The sequence below is a fragment of the Etheostoma cragini genome, chromosome 4, assembly GCF_013103735.1.
Source record: "Etheostoma cragini isolate CJK2018 chromosome 4, CSU_Ecrag_1.0, whole genome shotgun sequence".
Taxonomy (NCBI): Eukaryota; Metazoa; Chordata; class Actinopteri; order Perciformes; family Percidae; genus Etheostoma; species Etheostoma cragini.
In genome coordinates, this window is record NC_048410.1 from 18229931 (window position 1) to 18251235 (window position 21305).

The 21305-nt window shown below is 41.2% G+C and overlaps 1 protein-coding gene across 1 annotated transcript; it reads right to left on the bottom strand.

Annotated features, from left to right (window-relative positions):
• Positions 1–3255: 3255 nt before the first annotated feature.
• On the bottom strand, positions 3256–12654 carry dusp7 (dual specificity phosphatase 7). Its single transcript, XM_034868929.1, has 3 exons — positions 11701–12654; positions 9794–10222; positions 3256–6343 (listed from the first exon to the last, which is right to left on the bottom strand). The coding sequence occupies exons 1-3, from the start codon at positions 12104–12106 to the stop codon at positions 6027–6029; spliced, it is 1152 nt and encodes a 383-aa protein (XP_034724820.1). The 5' UTR covers positions 12107–12654; the 3' UTR covers positions 3256–6026.
• Between the last annotated feature and the right edge of the window lie 8651 nt (positions 12655–21305).

The following is a 21305-nucleotide window of genomic DNA, read 5'->3' on the forward strand; positions in this document are numbered from 1 at the left end:
TATAAAGAAATACTTGTACAAATAGGGTCTTCACGGAAGAGTCATCAGAAGAAAACCACTTCTACATCCTCACCACAAAAATTGCGTTTGGAGTTTGCAAATGAACATATAGACATGCCTGATGCATTGTGGAAACAAATTCTGTGGACCGAAGAGGTTAAAATAGAACTTTTGGGCCAGAATGAGCAAAGGTACGTTTGGAGAAGAAAGGGCACAGAATTTAATGAAAAGAACCTCTGTCCAACTTTTAAGCACGAGGGTGGATCAATCATGCTTTGGGGTCGTATGGCAACCAGTGGCACAGGGAACATCTCACGAGTAGAAGGAAAAATGGATTAAATAAAATTTCAGCAAATTTTGGACGCTAACTTGATGCCATATGTGAAAAAGCTTAAAGAGAGGATGGCTTCTACAAATGGATAATGATCCTAAACACACCTCAAAATCCACGATGGATTACATCAAGAGGCTTAAACTGAAGGTTTTGCCATGGCCTTTACAATCTCCTGACCTCAACATAATTGAAAATGTATGGATAGACCTTAAAAGAGCAGTGCGTGACAGACATCTCAAAGAACTGGAAGAAATCTCAAAGAACTGGAAGACTTTTGGAAGGAAGAATGGGCAAAGATACCTTAAACAAGAATTGAAAGACTCTGATGGCTTCAAGAAGAGTTTCCCGGCTGTGATACTTGCCAAAGGGGGCAGTACAAGGCATTAAGTCTGCAGGGTGCCAACACTTTTTCACACAGCATTTTTTTGTTTTCTGTTATTTTGAAAGTGTAATTGATGGAAACAGAATCTTTTTGTGACATATAATATGAATGTCTAATTTATCATTTGATGCCTTTTGGACATCTTTTCTAGGCTTCTTTTTGCACATTAATACCTGGGGTGACCAAACTTTTGAAGCCCACTGTATATTTGCACAATGAGTATGGCAATGCCAACCATGGCGATCCTATGGCTTGACCACGTCAGTTGTAGCGGCAAAAAAAATTTCAGCTCTGCTGCAACTCTCCATTTACATTTTTTGTGTAGCTCCAATATGGCGACTTAGCTTAAATATATGTGTAGGAGGGCATGTTGTGCCGCTCATCCAGTGTATTTATCAAATCCATGAGCCCAGGCATGGTCCCCCATGGTCCCCGTAGTTTTATCAGAAACTCTGTTACTGCTAGAGTAATTTCCATGTTATCTTCTGAAGTACGTTCATGTGGACTTATGCTTTTCCTTACGTGGTCAGTGATCCCTGTTGGGTGTTATTTCACTAGGTGAGACACTCGTGTTTGGTTTTTTAGCTGTGCAAATATCGTACATGTATTTGTGGTATTTGTGGTGATACAGGTTAGTGGTGTTGCCCTTTGAAGTAGCAACATTAGCAGGGCAGATTTTGCACAACACCTGGAGCTGTGCAGAACCGAGCGCAGTTCGGGAAGGTTCCGGACAACTTTAACCTATGGTTAAATGATTAAGAATGCTTCTTTAAAGTCCTCTCAGTGATAATGCGATTTTACAGTATAACCTGCTAAACCAATCAAGCCAACAAATACTGTACCAAGTTAGTATGGTGATCGATGTAATTATGACAAATTCCATCTGCGTGCATTGTAATTACTTCTTAAAGTGGATTTTATGTAATTTTGTTGTAAGAAATAAAAAGGAGGCACGTTAAAGAAAAAAAATATTTCAATATTTATTTGCGGTATAAACATGTCTTGTGTTGTTTCCATATACTGTACAATATATAGGGTCAATCGTATTTCCTTCAGTAGACAGAAAGGTGAAACTGCCCCGGTTAACATGCCCCTTGTTTTTATACACAGACAGATTGCATCTTTTTTAAAAACTGTTTACAGCACAATACAAAACAGCTATTCAACGTGTGTTTAAAGCCGTAACACGATGCATTGTCAAAAAAATCCCTGAAAAATTCCTCACTGAGGTAACATTTTTAAAAATCACTCACTTTTTCTTTCACTTTGTATTTAACGCAACCACCTCTCTATCTACTTTCGCTCATTCACGTCTTTCCCTCCCGAGCACATTCTCTCAGATGTAGCTACAAGTTTAAGGACACAGAAACGGCCGTTCCAGTGATCTGGCAAATTTACAAACAGAGAAAAAGACTTTCTCTTTCATTGTTACGAAGACAAAAAAAAAACACACACAAGAAAGCAGCTTGAAATCAACCATTTTCTTTGTAAATAGAAAAGCTCCGTAATGAAATATATTTCAATCCTAGGGTGCAAGTTATCAAGTCATTTTTCTTATTGTGTATTCTAAGTGGGATATGACTACAGAAGAAGGCCATGCAAGCATGGTAGTATTATCTTCATCTCTGATGCTATAATAGGAGAGGAACTTTTGCATATAAATTCATAGCATACATGTACATATATGCATATACATACATATACATATATATATATATATATATATATATATATATATATATATATATATATATATATATATACACACATATATATACACACACACACTTAGGTCTATGTTCATATTGAAAGGCCACAGGAATAGCATAGAGCACATCATATCGAAACAAGACGGAAAAAGACCTTGTAATTATTTAAGCTGGGTGACGTCTATTGTGAAACATAACTGGCATGCTGAACCACAGCTGTGGATGTGTGAAGCAGCGCTCGTGTGCGTGTGTGTTAGTGACGGCTTCTTTCAGGTTGGTAATGGGCACGCCAGCCCTACATTTTGGACACCCCAGGTGAAATGTTACTTCAGTCCATAAGCCATGTCAAGCTGGATCTTGTATAGTTAGAATATTAGAATTAGATATAGTACAAAAGAAGAAGATTTTAAAAATGTTGAGGTCTTGGATATACAAAATACTGCAAAAAAAGTGTTTTTGATATATTGCAGAGTAACAAAGTGGATCTTGTGTGACCCATTACGGTAAAAAAAAAGACAGCTTTCTGTCTATTATTACCATGTTTTGATTCAAATAACAGATAAACAAAGATTTAATTTTGTCTTTTTACACTATGTTTTTCTTTGAGATACAAAGTATTGAACAGTCAGCATTAGAAAGACGTTAGAAAGATAATATAAGGCCAGCTAGAACCAACCCTGTTCAGATTCAACTGCTGTCCCTTCTGAAACCCAGTTCTTTGTTTCTATTATGACCATGTCCACATCACCACACTCTAAACCTGAAACCTCTGTAGTTTGCTTTTAACAAAAACATTCCCACTATATTTCTGTCGTAAGGTATGGTAAGGCTCACGGGGCAGTTATAAGACCACCGTCACTGCTAAATGTTATGTTATGTCTGCAGATCTCGTTCTGGGTTAAAATTTTTGTGAATGAAAGCGGTAGCCTTATAAAGCATTTGAAGCGCTGATTATACTAACGAACACAACTCAGGATGGAGCACTTCTCATGACCAAGTGGCAATAATCAGGTTGAAATTACCGATTTACGACATGTTTGTGGAGTAACAAGCTGAATCTGACTCGTACAAGCAAAAAGTATGATAGATTTAGAATAAGACTATGAAAATGTACTTGTACAACACCCAGTGTTCCAACAGACATTGCCATAAGTCTAAGGGTACATATGTCCACAGTGATGTTTTTTTGACGTGAGGAATTGCCACGCCTCTCAGCATTGGATGCTTACGACCTTACCACTAGCAGTTATCAGTTTATTTTCACACAAGCAAACAAAACTTGGAGAAACGCTTTTACCTGTGGGTTGTCTGCTCCCGGACCAACGAGAATGCGACAATTAAGCTATGCAATTCTGAATATGTGTTCAATTTAGATCTACAGCGGTCAGTTTTAAAGATTTTATGGAGTTTCAAGAGAAGGTGATGTGTGATGGACGCCCCTGATTTGCATAATGTAGCCTGGACCTGAAATTTGTGCAAATGAGGAGTGGGCTACTAGCCCTGTCTCTCAGAACTCGCTGCAACGCAACCAGAATGCATTGCGCGTCTGCATAAAAAGACAATGAATGGGAAGCGTGGAAATTACGCTACCTGTGGACATGCATTGTAAGAGCTGCAGTGTTGTTCAATTCATAAGAGGAAACCTACATTAATTGGAAAACTACCCCAGCATTTGCACGTTTTTGGACTCTTTCTAGTTTAGGTGCTTATGATGTGGACAGGTATTCAAAAAACTCTTTAACCACATGCTGTGTGCTGCTGTGTTCAGCAGCAACAGCAGTTAAAAAAACGGTCCTCATCATTCATCTTCCCAACTCATAAAGCAACTTCCAACTTGTAGTTATGTCTACTGTAAGAGAGCAAACAGTACCACAGCATGCTCAGGTATACAAAATAACATGGATCTGTTTACTATTAGCTATATATTTATATCAAATCAGACAAACTTTTCTTTGACAAAATGGGTGATCCCTTTGCGGAGCGACCTCCCTTTTTTTTCCTCCAATGCAGTTAAGGGATGTGAAGCTATTGAAGTAGCTAAGTGCAGTCTGTATCTGAGGCCAGTCCCAGTCCACCTTAATCCCAACACCAAGACTAGAATACAATCCCTTGTCCTAGATTCCAATATATATTTGCATTGCTTCTCCTTTGGCAAAAAGAAGTTTAGAGGCACTTCCTTGCCTAACGTTGCTGAAATAAGTTGCCAAATAAAGGTTAACACTGCCTAAGCATCCATCAGACCTGTGAGAAACCAGTTTGGCAAATCATGTTCAGACAATATGCTGTGATGAAATAGTAAAGTTTCAAACTGAAATGAAACAACTAAACTAACCAAAACAGGCTGGTGAGAAAACTTGTACTTCACATATGGCAACAGGATGAATGGTCATATGGAAGTAGGAACTAGGAACCTGAAAACAATTGGCCAAATGTGAATTCTACAGTATCTTTACCCATATCCAACCCCGATGCCCTAGTTCTACCACGCTGCTTGTATTTTCCCTTAACCTGACCCTCTAACCCCTTAACCTCGTCCTATGTTCAGGGGCCAGTTCCTACTCCCCCCCTCCACTCCACTGTGCAGCTGTCGGGACTCGTCGCAGCCTGGGACTGGCCTCTCCGCTCCTCTTCTCTGAATGTCTCTTTATCTGCCTGCTTCCAGCACCGGCTCCATGTGCCAACAAGTCAATGGCTACACCACTGTGCAAACTGCATTAGGTCATTACAAACCCAAAAGAAATGCGAAAAAAAGACAACTAGAAATAACGTTCCTCTTTGTTGGCGTCGCCACACCCATTCCCCTTCTTTAGTTTTACAATCTCTTAAACCATGGTTGGATTGGATAGGTAAGATTTCTATGTGTATATATTTATATAAGGAATAGATTTGTGCGTAAATGTACACAAACACATACAAAACTGCATATAGACATACTGAGTTTGTTAAGGATTGCCCACACATTTCCTAATATGTACGTTAACAGACATACAGTACATACAGTACAAACATACATACTTTGTTTGTGTATGTGTGTGTGTGTTAATTCCTTGGTTTGTTAAACTCTTCATTCAGTAGAGTGAGATTTCCTACAAGGAAATCCCAGATTTTCCACTTGGCACCACTTAGCTCGGCCTCGAGAGCCGAGACAGAAAGACAGAAAGGATGTTGTTGTCTCATAAGTCATGCGCTGTAGATAATTCCTATCTTTGTATGAAGCTGTCTGTCCTGCTGTGTCTTTCGCTCAGTTTCTCAGTTAGTTAAGTCTCCTCCGTTCTGCGTGAGAAGACAAGTTGATCTGGGTTCTTACCTGCCTTGATTTCAACTCAAGGAGGACGCCATCGTAAACCCATCTCTCAGTTCTCCCTCTGGGTTAAAAAAAGTCCTTTTCTCTTTTTTTAACTACTATGTAGTTAAAATGGGGCATCTGTGAGCTCCCTTGCCCCTCCGACGCTGCTTTGGCCCAGGCTCTCAGACAACGAGCCTCACAAGGCTAAAACATTCATTAAAACTGGCTGCTTCCCTCCAGTGCAGCCGCTTGTTACCTTGGTAACAACACCACCTTTAAACCCCCCAAAAAAGGGACAGTCCCCCCCTCTTATTTTCATGTGGACTCCAGCGTGTCCAGTTGAAACACATTGTGATTGGTGGGGGTGGTGAAGAACAGCTGGTCGTGCGTCGGGGAGGTCGAGTGGTTATCGCAGGGGCTGTTGAGGCCCAGCGTCCGCTCAAAGTCCAGCAGCTGGCCCATGAAGTTGAAGTTTGGGGAAATGTTCGACTTTTTCCGCTTGACGAAATCGTACGCGTCGTTGAGCGACAGGTTGAGCTTCTGCATCAGGTAGGCCACTGTGACAGTCACCGAGCGGCTGATCCCGGCCAGACAGTGCACCAGGATGCCGCACTTCTTTGAGCGTGCCTCGTCTGCGGAGGAGAGGGAGAAAGACGAGAAGAGGACAGCGTGAGAGAGGTCTAGATTAAAACCTGTGCTTCATCTTCATGTTATAAATTAGCCAGAAGCAAAAGTCTTTAAATTCACATTACATTGCATGTCTCCTTCAAAAACAATCCAAAGCATGTAGTAGGTTTTGTGCAAAAAAATAAAATACCTTTATTTTACATGGCAATTTTAGAGACATTTAAGAAATGTTTTTTAGAAATAAATTTCAGAAATGAGATCTTTTTTCACTAATGCAGCGAGCCCTTCACATAAGAGATAAACACAATATCCAAGGAGCAAGTGTGGTTGAATACAAGAAAGACCCAGCAGTGCTTCCACTCCTTCGTCTGCGTATATTTTTCCTGTTTGTTTCTCTGCTGTGTCGATGTGCTTATGAATTGAGATATATTAGTGTGTTACTGTGTTCTAAGTGTTTGTATGTTTGTATGTCATATGCTTGGTTTAATGGCATTTTATCAGGAAGTGTTTAATGATGATTTTGCTGCTGTTTTATTTGAAGTATATAGTGCAAGCAGTTATTCATGTAAAAGGCTCTGAAAACCTATTTTGTCGATATGCTTGTTACTATGGACGATTAGATCCTACATAAACACAATCTTCTGCCAAAGTTGGGACAGTTTTGGTTTCACACAACATATTTCTTATTTTTCCCACTGGTTTGGAGTTGGCGGGGCTCAGATGGAAAAACATGTTGCCACAACCGTCTATGATCAGACCTGAGGGGTTTCAGTGTGAAACCTAATAAATAATGCCTATGAATATTTGTTTAATAACTTTAAATGTGATTCATGCTTATTAATGCATGACTCTTTAATGTTATAAAAAATGATTATGGCTTACAACCAAGTTTTCAGGCACTTTAAAGCAATGGGCTGAGTTCCACATTTCTAGACAAACTCAAACAATAACAATATTTAATTACAACTATATTAGAATCATTTGTGTAACAAAAGTTAATAGAACAATATAGACTTTTTAAGGATATTACACATTATATAAATCACAATACAACTCCACTGAAAGTTAGCAACCCAGCATAACGCAGGCGTATTCCGAGTCGAAACACTGTAGCTGAGAATTGTATCTTTCTTTTAAAACATTTTATTATATATTACTTATTAATATCTTAAATCCAGAATGACCTTTCTCAATGACAGCAGAAAGTCAGTCTGCTTTCTAGCTTTCAGTCTGTAGAAAAACCTGAATAGAAAAACAACTTACATTATTAACAGGCTACATTTGCCCACCTTCTATCAGTTTCCAGCCCTTGCAATTGCATCACTTCAGGCCATTAGGGCCAGAGTTAAGTGCTTCTTTCCTTTCTTCCTCTTCTTTCTCACTCCTATTCTTTCCTTCATCTCTATCTCTGCCTCTCCTCACTCTCTTGGCCTGCATCTCTTGTTGTAGGATTAGGGTCAGTTGGCTCACAAGCTCCGGCTGCCAAGCGGATACCAAATCAAATGTATATGTGATGTGTGCTCACTTTCCACAACTATTTGAGACTCAAATAGATTTCAAATAAGTAACCAGTGGTTAATCTGTTCTGAACTGATCTTTACAGACTTGTGCAGTATCCCTTTATTTGTGCTTTACACATGCTAATGCAAGAATTGCCCATTTAACATGCTTTTAAAATGCCAGAAAGCATCAAATTCCTCCATCTCCAGACGTTCACACAATAATTTCAGATATTTGAGGAATCCGCAGTATGAAAGCAAACACTGCAAGGTCACATCTGGGTCCCCCTCTCAGCCAGAGCTTCTCCCCTTTACCCATAATTACCCTGCTGTTACTAAAGTCTGATGTAATCCCTGCACATTACTGCCAGCCAGACAGCAATATTTAACATCGGCATGACACAAATGTGCCATGACCTCTGGCTCTGGCATATGTCACACTTCTCCCACCTAAGCTGAAACCTTAGTCGTAAAAAAGAAAGAAAAATGTCGGGGGTCTGGACAATCTAATACAACTACAAAGACTTTTTCCCTCATTCTCTGGGAATAAAGTAAGAGTGAAGGAAGGAAATGATGGGAAATACTGAAAATGGGACAAAACGAGGGGCTGACATTCTTGTGGCTTCAGCATGAACCTATTCTCAAAAGATCTATTTCCATGTTTTATTCAAACTTTGCTTTATATTTCTGTGATATAACATGTATAATCAGGAATAGTAAAATACAGCTAACTCGTCTAATTACAGCTCACCAAAACAATTTTTAAAGGCCCTGACACACCAGTCGGATTATCAGCCGTCGGGACTTCAGTCTGGTTGGTGTGTTCCGTGCCGTCGTCAGTCGGAGGAGCCGTCGGCTTTATTTTGGGCCGATTTGATTTGTTGAATTGGGCCAGTGGGCAGTCGGACTCAATGACCAATCTGATTGGTGGAGTGCTAACCCGGAAATGACGACCGGGATGAGCGGGATGAATGCCTCTCAAAATCGGACAAAAATCTTTTAAACTGACCAGGCAGATATGATCGTACTCCGAACGAGCCACCACTATGGTTGGCTTTGAAATTCGGGAGAAGCCAGACCCACATGACGCGTTCATCATTTACGGTTTTCATTTTTTGGCCAACAATACAGATTATTGGCACTTGCTATAAGAACGCATTATGTCTTGTGCACGTGCAGAACGTACGACAAGTCGGCGTCTCTTCGGTGTGTCCCGAGTTACTTTTTGGACCGATAGGCGCTGAATGATTAGTCTGACGGCCTTTTCTGCCGACGGCCGGCCGTTGCATTGGTGGGTTAGAGCCTTAAGACAATATCCAACTAATCCAGTTTTAAAGTATTTCCACAAAACCTATTACATAGCAGAAAGAAGAAGTTTGTTTTTTGACATGATATATGATTTAAATCTAGGATAAATGTAGGCAAAGAGAGTAATCAAGGATACACTTAACAACACTAGTGTTGAAGCAAATGATAAATTAATTGACCATTTAAGTCATTTTTAATTTAGCAAAAACCTGACATGCTAAATGTCAAATATAAATATTTGTTGTGTTATATAATATTAAGCGGATATTTTTGGGTTTTAAACTGGTAATTTTGAAGATGTCAACTTGGCCTTTGGAAGACTGTTAAGAGCATTTGTCACTATTTTCTGACTTTTATAAGTTTAATTTATCAATTGCTCGACAGAAATATGTTTGCCAATTCTTTTGATTATCATTTATCAATTTTTCAAGCAAAAACACACAATGTTTGCCGGTTTCAGCTTTTCCTTGTCATGTATGATAGTTTGCGTTTAGGACTGTTAATCACAAAAAACAAGCAATTTGAAGATGTCACCTTGGACAAATACATAATCAAAATAATGGTTACACTGCTGTTACCAAAAAGATCTGTTGTAAAAGAACAGAACCCACACAGACACACAAACTCAGTAGTGTCCTCTTTACTTACCAATGAATGAAATGGCCTCGGGGAAAAACTGAGAGAGGTTCTGGCTCCAGTGATCAGAGATGGGGATCTGTTTGTACTTGAAGTCCCCTTCGTGTTCGAACATGTTGGGCAGGTTGGGCGTCACGTTGAGGATGTACTTGATGTCGTACTTGCTGAGCACATCCAGGTTGGCGGAGTCTTTGGCACAGCCCAAGTAAAGGTACGGCAGGATCTGGACGGGAAACGCTGGCTGGTTGTTGGGCAGCGGGCTGCCCTCTGACTCTGTGGCGCTGCCCGGCTCGCGGTCGGATTCCCCGTCTGAGCAGTCAGAGCTGATGCGGAGTCCTCCCAGACCGAGGACGGAGGCTGGTGGGGAGCTGCTGGGACACGAGCAGTCCAAATTTGTCTCGCAGTGCTCGGGATACTCCGACTGGAACTTGTTGAAGCCCCCTTGAGGACAAGGAAAAGAACAGAATCACTATTAGGATAAAACCAAGTAAAGCATTTTACTGGTATAAACCAAATGTGCTCTGGTTGTTTAATACAACATCTGCAACATGGCAGCTGAATGTCAAGTCTGCATGATACAGGAGGTGGATGATGAACCTGAATGACAGGAAATTAAATAGATGAATAACACAAAAACATGGATTTTGAAACAAAAAACTGTTTTAAAATAGGTACCAGTATATCATAATAAGGCTTTATACATCAATAATAAACACAAAATAAAATTGATTTTTGTGACAATTCAGTTATTTTAGTCATACCATTTTTTATGCACCACTACATTACTTATCAACGTGCCAGACAACAGAAAAAATAACGTGTTAATTACGTCATTAAGACTGAGTAAACAGGCCGGACAGATGTGCTCCATTGAGAAAAGCTGAGCCCTGGGAGGAATGAGCACTCACTACTCAGCTCAGTGGACTTTTTGTGAATGGCAGCTCGGCTTGTGAGTCCAGTAAAACAGTTTTTTTGATTTTTAATAACTCAAATTGGCCGGCTACATCCACATATTGGATGCAATCACGTTTTCAACATGTTCTACCCGTGCCTGACTGTACTATCTTTAATTTTCCTACTGGACGATTATTCAGAGTTCTCCTTGTTTCTCTGCTCATTCATGAAAAAAACGCCAGTCTTTCCCTGAAGGAACACAACATGGCGGGGCCATTTTTGCACCATATAATTGAAAACGTATTTGATCTAGCACTATAAATTGAGACATTGTTAAATGCTTCTTTAGGTCAGACTATAATTTAAGAGAGTATAGGCTACGTCCTATAATGGAATAAGAATAAAAAAGACAATCAATTATCTTAAGTGAAAGAACTGCTCTGTCAAAGTTCATTACATATACTGTACATTATGAACTTTGACAGAACAGTGCAGCTTTGCGTTTTTCATTGCGTAGCCTAATAACAGCTAGCCCAATAACATGCGTTACAGAATTGGCTCATTATAGGTCAAAAATAAGAAATAAGACACCAACTTTAGTCTGTTGTCGGATAACAGCTGGATTTATTTTAAGTGTCGCTAAAGACCCACAATCTATTCGACGATCTGTAATAACGGTGTAAATACGAGTGGCTTGTCACATGTGGAAATGCGGTTTCCCAATTCAAAATAATATAATGTCGCAAAGCGGTTCGGTCCAGATGGGCTACGCCACAGAGTCTGAAACAGGATAAAACACGGACACACAAATCACAATTAAATATAAGACTTATTGTTGTCAGCGTGAATTGTTCACTCTTTCGTGAGACACCTTCAGAACAGCTGCACCATGCCTCATTGGAACAGTCGCAGTAAGTTAGATAAAAAACGTGTCCGTTTTATGAATTAAAGGAACAACAACAACAACAACAACAACAACCACAACAAGACAGAAGAAGCCTTGGTTTAAAGCCGGCTGGTCTTACCCTCCAGGTAGAAAGCCTTACACCCGTCGTCCCGCAGTTTCTGCAGCAGCAGCCCCAGCACGGAGCTCCCAATCCCGGACTCCTGCCGCTCCGAGGTCGCCTCGTCGTAAAGAACCACCACGTCCGTCTTGCACCGCTTGACAAATTTCTCCTTGTCCTCGTTGTTGGGGATGATGGAGCGGATGGGGAGGTTGCCCTTCTTCAACCTCCGGAGCATGAGGCCCGGGATGGCCAGGTTGATGGCCGACTCGACGTGCGAGGACTCGTACAGCTCATGGGCTCTGCAGTCCAGCAGCAGCAGAGAGCCGGCCCCGGACTCCAGCTCCTCCTGCAGCCACTCCACGCTCTTACTCGACATCATCAAAGTCACGATCACAGAGCCGCTCCACACATGATTAATTTTCATCAGGGAGACGTTAATCCGCCTGTCCGCTGGTGTGGCATGAAAAACAACACAGCAACAGAATAGAGGGAAAGAAGACAAATCACGGCGCTAAACTTCCCTTCCCTTCCCGCGGCCGCCACCGCCACCACCACCACCGCCACCGCCGCCGCTGCTGCTGCTGCTGCTGCTGCTGGTCCTGCGGGCGCGCACACACACGCACCCAACACACACTTCCCCACACACATCCAACACGCACGCACCGATGCCCCTCTGGTTGCAGCAGGAAACTTGAACATGCAGAGTTTTCTTTCCCTCCTTCCTTCAGTCCGATAGAAGTGGAGGTTTCATTCCAGTCCATCGACGTCCATTTGAGAGCCCGCTCAAACTTTGATTCGCCCGCAGACACACAAAACGGCCCAAATACGTCTCGTTAGTGTCTCGAGGTGTGAGTTTCGGATGAGTTGCTAACACTAAAGCCCATGGTTATTGCTGTTATTTGACATGCTGGCCCATGGAGCGCCTCTGGCTTGTCATTACCACTGGATGCGTTGAGGCACTGCGGGCTTGTCATTGAGACGAGGGAGGAGCGGAGAGATTTAAAGGTGCAGGAGCTGATAAATATTCACACGAGCTTCCACTGTTTTCACGACATGCATTCATATCCGTTCATTGATAGTCTATACAGGCTACAGTATGTATGGCCTAACTTTGAATGAGACATGGAAAGTCAAATTAAATGTGTGTGTTCATGGCACTGGACATCTTTCTATAGAATTTCTAAAATAATGTGGGTCTGTGTCATTCACATTGTTAACCTTGAATAGCCCTGATACTTAAGAATGGATGTTAATTCTTCTTGGCCCTTTTGCTTAATATACTTTACATTAATTAAAGTCACAATGTTTTTTCATAATAATCTCACCTAATCAATGCTTGCAAGAAAAAATTAGCATTAGAAAACAATCATGTCTTATCCTTTTATACTAAATGGGCCTTGTGGTGAGATGGTTTCCAGGTTGAAACCATCTTAACCTTCAATCTCAATATTTAAGCCAGCACGTCCTTAAAGTTGTCAGAAAAAAATGAAAATGTGAACATATACACCACGACAGTCGGGTGAACCCCATCTGCTGATGAAAATCAGCAATCAATCAAAAGCTCCAGATAAATAGCCCATGTGCTGAGACTGTTATGTCAACTATAGAGTTGCAATAAGAGAGGAGAAGCTGCTTCTGGAAGGGTTTTCCTCTTCTGTTTTTTTGTAAATGATAGGCTACTAAGGCTACTTACTCAACACAGAAACACAAGGATAACTCCTAGACAATGCAACAACCTTCAGGTGTATGCTACACTCACCAGTTTAAATTATTTCAACTTTGTTCCTGAGAAATGATATGCTTTTACTGTCACATAACAGTAAAGTAGCTCAGTCCGTAGGGAGTGGGGTAGGGATCTGGAGGGTCACTGGTTTAAGTCCCCATATGGACCACAACGTATGCAGTGGGGATTGGTAGCTGGAGAGATGCCACTTCACCTCCTGGGCACTGCCAGGTGCTCTTGAGCAAGGCACCGTACCCGCCCCCCCCAACCGCTCAGGGCGCTGGTTCAACTGGCAGCCCACTCACTCTGACATCTCTCCCTTAGTGCATGTGCAGGTCCTGAGCATGTGTGTGTATTTCAGGCCTGTGTGTGAATACTAACAAAGTGTGTACGCAGAGTTTAAATTGTAATTTCTCCACTGGGGATTAATAAACAAATTAAAATAATTTAAAGTGTATTTAAATATCCATAAGCCCTGTTTGCTGTTGCCATGGAGATGAGGCCAGTCAGAAGCGCAAAAACCAAAACGTTTGCTAATTCAAAACAGTTTAGCTTTTCATTTGAGAACAAAATATGGCACTGTAGTTAATGAATTCATCCAAAAGTTTCTTGTCAGAATGCACCTTGGGAGTCGTGTCTAACATTGAACTCAAAGTTTTTAACAAAGAACCTGATATTTTCTATTGCATTTGTTAATGTTTTGTACTACAAATAAATGAGAGTTTTATGCTGATCCAAGCTGGGGACTCCAACTTTGACTGAATCACAAATGTGGTTTATTAGTCTGGAACCTCTTAAGTTCATTTTCATGGGGCGTTATCAATGTCCATGGTCCAAAATGCCTTAGGACATAAATATAGACCTACACCCAATCAGAGAAACAAAACACATGGCGCTGAGCAACAGACAAAAGTTAACGGACTACAGCATGCAGAGATGAGCTGTGATGGAGTAGCATCAATGATTGATGTGAACGAGAGTTGCAATTTTTTGCCATCAGAATTTGAACAAATGAAGCTCAGCGTGAATTCTTTCAGGAAGACTAAACTTCATCCAACTCTCTCTTTTCCTGAAACTGATCAGCTGTTTTGAGGCGTTCACTTTTCAGTTAAACCAACCAGATTGGCCATGAATTCACAAGCCAATCACAGCATGGCATCTCTGCTTTAAATGTTCTTCTCTCTGCTGCTGTCAGTTGTCATTTCAGGCAAAAGGTTGCAACCTTCCTCCTCCCCTTCCTCCTCCAGTCATCATCACCCACGGAACCCCGTATCACGCACACCAGAGAATGGATCTACAACTGCACGACTCAGGTGAGTAAAATACAATTATGCAACCGGTGAGGAAGAGGGTCGGATGATCCCAGCATCCAGAGGCAAATCGATGTACTCCTTCATGGATTGATGGAGGAGGAGAAAAAAAAAGAAAACAAAGAGAGACCACAGCTGCTCCTTAGGAGGTGAAGAGCCAAGCAGCAGGTAGAGCAGTAGCCATAGTCTTGTTAAACACTTCCTTTAAATCCATAAAGCAGGAAAGAACCAAAGACCGATCGGGAAAATCCCTCTCCTCAGGAACCTCCAGGTCCGCAGAAGGAGGAGCGGGAACCACAGTCCCCTTTATAATATTCTCACAACTTCCCACGGATCCTGACCAAAAACAGGTACAGGCACAGGGCTACCTGCCAGAGCAGCTGGCCATTCAGAGCTCTGACCCTCAACGATGCAGGCAGCAAAAGAGATCAATCTTGACCCTCTGGCAAGGTAAAGCTCCATGAGAGCTGGAAAACGCAGTGGAGGACAGAGACACAGTGAACATGGAGTGAGAAGTAGCGTTAGAAACAGCAGCACAGCTCACCAGGCCCCTCTCCTTTACTAGTGAGCCCCCCTTTTTACTGGACACTGCCTGATGAAGTGGCCCAGCTGAGCACAGTAGATGCCTTCTCCTCCATCTCTTTTCAAGGGTTCCACCCAGTTGCATAGGCTCTTCACCTGTGGCAGTCTGAAGTGATGCAACAGCCGGCCGGGATGGCAGTGGCGAGGAGTGTCCCTTAAGAACATCCCGTGGAGAACCATTAGAGTTGAACCTCTCTCTTTCTCATTTTAAGAGCTGCTTGTCAATCTTGATTGTTAGAGCGATGAGAGCGTCAAGATCCCCCGAGAGATCCAATGCCACCAGCTGATCCTTTAGCGCAGTGGAAAGACCATGCAGGAAAGCATCCAGTAAAGCAGCCTAATTCAACCGCTCTCTGCTGCCAGGGTGTGGAAATCTATGGCATAGTCTGCAACTTGTCGTCTGCCCTGATGAAAGCTCATCAGAGCTTGGCCGCTTCTCTGCCCGGAGTGACATGTTGAAAAATCTGGGTGAAGGCTTGTAGGAAGAGAGCAAACAAGTCATACAGGGCTACAGCAAATTTCTTCCACACTCTACTTTTGCCCATGCCTCTGCTCGATCAGGCAGGTGTGAAATCAGGTAAGCAATCTTGGCCCGATTGGTGGTATAGTGAACTGACTGAAGCTCAAAATGTAATCCACACCGAGTCAAAAAGGCTTGACAGTCACCAGACTCAGCGGAGAAGCGCTCAAACCGAGACAGATGAGGTAGAAGAGCGGAAATGATGGACAGCCGGACCAGATAAGCAGCAGAACCAACCCCGACCGTGGGACCAGCAGAGGAATCCGGGTCTGTGGAACTCTGAGAGACAGATGGCGCAGCAGTAGACTGGAAAGCTTGAAACTGCGTAGTCGGGTGAGACACTTATTCACCAACGGTTCTCTGTAACCCCATATCCTGCTAAATGGTGGACAGCCCTCCTCTAGCTGGTGAAGCTTCTGTGCTTGAGATCGTAGAGTGTTCTGTTCATGACTTGAGTTGGTGGAGTCCATCATAGTGGCGACATTGTACTGTCACGCACACCCGAGAATGGACCCACAAATGCATGACTAAGGTTTTATTAGCACGCTACTAAAACTACAAGAAACAATGTCCAGTAAACAACAAATCTGAAAAAAACAGGCAATGGTTAAAATCCAAGGGAAAACAGGAACTCAGGAATACAGGAAACAGGGAAAACGCTGGAAGGCTGAACACATCGAAACATAATATCTCGCACAGAGTAACGAAAAGACTAAACTTAAATACACAAGACAGGGAACACAATGAGACACAGGTGCAACACATAAGGGTGGGGACAGGTAATCATACAGGCCGGAAAGTCTAAGACGGGAAGTAAAACAAGACAACGCATGGGAGAACAGAGAGACTACAAAAATAAAACAGGAAATGGAAAACAAACAAAAAAGATGAAACAATCTAAACACAGAAACTTACACACAGAGACGAGACATGACATCCTGGATTCTCCTCCGGCAGACGCTCCCGTTGGCACCTTTGGTCCGGTTTTCGGTCTCCTTCACCCCCACCAGCACCACCAGTGTCTAGACTCCATTTGGGGGGGTATATTTTGGTTTCTCTACCCCTTTAAATTTAAAACGATAGAATCTAATCTTAAAAGACTCTGTACATTTCATATTATACACAAGTACTAATAAACCTTTGCATATTTGCAACAAAGTCTCTCTTGATTGAAATAGTATTAACAGAAAGTTTCAGAACAGCTTCAGCCATCTTGGTTGTCTTTCGGAAATGCCACAACTGCACTTCTCTTTACTTAGCTAGGTTTATGCTTGCCACAGTGTTCCAGTCGCAAGAGTGCGCAAATCAAAATGATATTGTCACATATTTCAGTAAAGCGCGAAGGCTCTGCAGGTCGTCGTCGTATCAAACAGGCCCCATAGGAGGTTAATTATTGTGATTGCCCCGGCCAGGATCTGGTCGTCTAGAAACCGGTCTGAACGAGAGGCGGACCAGACGTACTTGCCAGAGTTAATAAAATGTGCGCTCGCAGATTTGTCTGGTTCTCAGGCTAGCTCCAACTGGTAGTCATGTAAAACTGGCTTTGGGAAAAATGAATGGGACCTTTACTTCAATAACCAGGGATACCTAAACAACTTTCTCACAACATTAAACTTTATTACAATTATTTTTCTTTCAAGTTAAAAAATCGTTCACAAGCATTGGTTAGTGTGATTACCAATGGGAGCTTTGCAGCAACTTGTACTTTTTATTTTTTAAAGGAAAGTAAAATGCAAAAAAGCTTTTTTTAAACATCATATCCCCATGCTTAATTACAGTCATCCACTGTGGAAATAATGAAATAATAATATAATCAAAAGATTACTGATACTGGGAAGTGTATCACATCAGATGGCTGAATCGGGACAATGGTGTTCACATATTTGTAGACTTGTTTGACAGTAATTATTATTTATGTTTTATATAGCTAAGCTTACAAAATAATGTTTTTTTTTAAATCCAAACCATGATGACACTACATTATGTATCTTTACAGGTGTTTCCTCACAAGACTGGATCCTATAGCCAAACACTTTGTTCCTTTTTTTCTGCAGTGGTTTATCATTATTATTACTACGCTGGGTGTCATGATGAAGTTATGTGCTTTTTTCATCAGATCAATGGTGCTGGTGTACCTGGTGCTCTGGGTCATCACTACGTTTCACCATGAATGACCTAATAAGGCATCAGCAGGTTGTGACAGAGGCGGAGAGGGGAAAAAGAGGAGCGTTTGATTTCCTCACAGCTGCAGAGAGAAGTGCACCAGCTGCAGACAATGGCTCTTTATCCCCCCCCCCCCAGTGACTTAGACACACACACACACACACACACACACACACACACACACACACACACACACACACACACACACACACACACACACACACACACACACACACACAGAGACAAACTTTAGGGCTCTTGTGTTTCCACTCCCTTCATGGACAACAACAGGCCCTCTTAGAGATGTGTAGCCTCTCTGTGTGTTTGTCTACAAACTGCTCTCCAGTAGTAAAGACAACTATCTTCTTCACTTTTTTCTTCTTCTTTACTTTCATGACTGAGGACTGAAACTAATGATTAAGCTCTATCGGAGTTAGTTTGGAGAATTAAGTGGATGACTAAGGACAACTTGTTGCTTTAAAAGCACTTTCACAAATATCAAGAACGTCTTGGCGGCAACCTGTGTCAGACTGTGCAAGGAGACACATTTCATCAACTGGTGCCAGTCATTTACACAACTCTCATGTTTTGTGAAGCCAGGGCAAAGAGGATGATATTAAATGTTGATTTTGGAAAGTGAGTTTGAAATAAGTATGTTTTTTTCAGCATGCTAGCTCAGCAGTGTATTCTACGCCCTTTTATGTCTAATTACCTGATTTCTAAACACCAACAGTCACAGTCTCGCAGGATAGGGGGGAAAATAACGCACATTCTTTTTTGGCTTAAGCGCTTTGCCATCATTTTACATTCAAATGATGAGGTGTCATCTTGGACTCCCTTATCCAGTTCTTACAATACATCCATTTTGATTGGTTTGTAAAAATGTCACATAATGGTATTTTTGAGTTCTTAAAGTCAGTTAAATTCTGATTGGTGCTCAGAAATACATGACATAACATTTTGTGTTCATGGTGGGACATGTTGCTCATAGTAAGAAGCTGATGGAGAAGATAAGTTATGTTGGAGGTACAGAGCAGTATGAGTTACGTAATAATAGCTGAATAAGACAAAAAAGCTTGTGTAAAGGTTAGGTTGTATTCACCACCATCTGAGCTACAAAAGACTTGAACTCATCAGCAGCTTTAGCCACCATTATGAGTCTACCTGCTGACACACGCATCAACAGCCTTTAATCTGCCATTTTGGAAAGCACAAAAGCTTTCAGATTGTTGATGCACACACATTTCCTGTTTCACAATATCTCTAGTCTGTGTCAACACAGTCAAGTGTTTAGAAAATTTCCCTCCTTCATTCACCAACACTTGGGGGTTTTAATCTGCTTCATCGTCTCCATATTGAAATGTAATATGAATAACCATCCACACAGTTCTAAGTTATCTTTCACTGATGGAAAAACTCCTTCTGCCAGATGGGGGAGTCCTTAAGTCCACCGTCAATGTATACTCCAGAACAGAGTAATTTTCTGAAGTATGGTGTTGAGATGAGCACACAGTCCATTAGTCTCATTTATCCCCCCCAACCCAGAAGCCACATACCAAAAACTTTACACAAATCCATGCAGTACCTCAAAAACAAGGACATAGATAACTCTTATCATGCAGCTCTTTTAAACTGATAATTTCTGAAACAGAAAATCACCCTGGGTTGGATCCAGTATTTAGAAAATGTCTCCCATTCATTGTCAGCGGAATGGCTTTTGCACAGATAAAAAAAATGGATGCATGCTGCATATACACCAGGATTATTCATAAAGAAAGGAAAGTAAAATAAGGTTTAATAGGACTGGGAAAAATAAACGTGGCACTAAGCTCTGTTTCTTGTTTTTGTCTGAGGTCTCTTTAAGGCAGACTGTGGTTTAAACCCATTCACCTCAGTGATGGAGTCAGGTGGCCACCCCTCTCTAACGCTAACGCTGGCATTTCCTCTGCTGTTTCCTTCGCCCCTAAACACGCAGGTCACCAACACATAAAAAACAGGCCTGGTAAATGTTTCAAGGCACTTTGTCCGTCTCTGTTCAGTTGTTCTGTGACTTGAGCTATTCATTCATCTCAAACATAAGCAGGCACAGAGACTGATATTTAACTGGTTACTGGTAACATTCTTAGGTTTCCATATAGTCACAGATATATTTAATTATTATTCAAGTATTATTCTCCAGAAATTGCGACGGGCATTTGCATCAATACATTTTCTTTGTACAAGCTACAGTAGTTCTTTTCAAAAACAAGTTCTAAAGTGCTTTAAAAAAAAAACCTCAAAAACAAAAGATGAGAGTGTAATTAAATATTCAAGAAAAATGCAAGTTAAATTAAATCGAAAGAAAATGTGCAGTAAGGCCAAAAAAATGTCAATACTTGACAAAAGGTTCTGAGTTTGTTTTGTTTATTCTCGCTTTCTTAATATCTCAACATTGACAAATGGTTAGAAGAATATCTTATGGTTTAACAAAAAATAAATAAAAATAAACGTTAAATTAAGGTCTGTGAGAGGAAGCAAATTCAGGTCTCTCACATATAAGTCACTTGCACGACACATCCGTCCCTAATATATATGTTAAATATACATATGTATATATAAGGGAGTTTCAGAAACTGTAAGGACATACTGAGGACTTAATACTTCACAGTAGTGAGCCAGTCATGGTAGAATGGTCGGGTTGACAAAGCCCAGTACAACGGAAACCTGTACTTTTTTGTCTTGCATGTTGTGTGTTTATTAAAGCTTACGTTAAGGGAGGGATCGTAGTTGGGTTACATTTTTCACGGTCGGACGGTCGGTCGGTCAGTCGGTCAGTCGGTCGACCACTTTGGTTGAGACTCAAATATCTCAAGAACTGTTTGATGTTCATAACATTTTGTTGCCTTAGAATGAGGGCTGGGCGATATGGAGAAAATCTAATATCGAAATCTTTTTGACCATATACCTCAATATCGATACCAATATTGTAGTGTTGACTATTGGTTCTTTCACAAAATATTTACACAGTGAGATTTTTGATAAATAATCACCATTAATGTAGATATAAGGACTAAGTGGGTAAAGAAAAATAATAGAACAGTTACAACAGTTCAGAACATGACATAACTTTACTGTAACGCAGCCTTTAAAACCAGGACTAGACAACACTTATGCCATATTACGATATCTAAAATCTAAGAGGATATCTAGTCTCACATCACGATATCGATATAATATTGATGTAATAAGCGAAGCAAATTGTTTGTATACACGAACATCTTTTTTTAAGAGACAAGATTGTCACAGCGCGGTCAGAGAATAGGGTTTAGATCAGCAACTCTTTGAT

Bases quoted from the DNA above. Each gene is read 5' to 3' on its own strand.
- dusp7 (XM_034868929.1), bottom strand. From the start codon at position 12,106: ATGAAAATTAATCATGTGTGGAGCGGCTCTGTGATCGTGACTTTGATG. The intron at 10,223-11,700 runs GTAAGACCAGCC...CTTGTCCTCAAG, and splicing joins TAAGGCTTTCTACCTGGAGG to GGGGCTTCAACAAGTTCCAG. The intron at 6,344-9,793 runs GTAAGTAAAGAG...TCTCCTCCGCAG, and splicing joins CGAGGCCATTTCATTCATTG to ACGAGGCACGCTCAAAGAAG.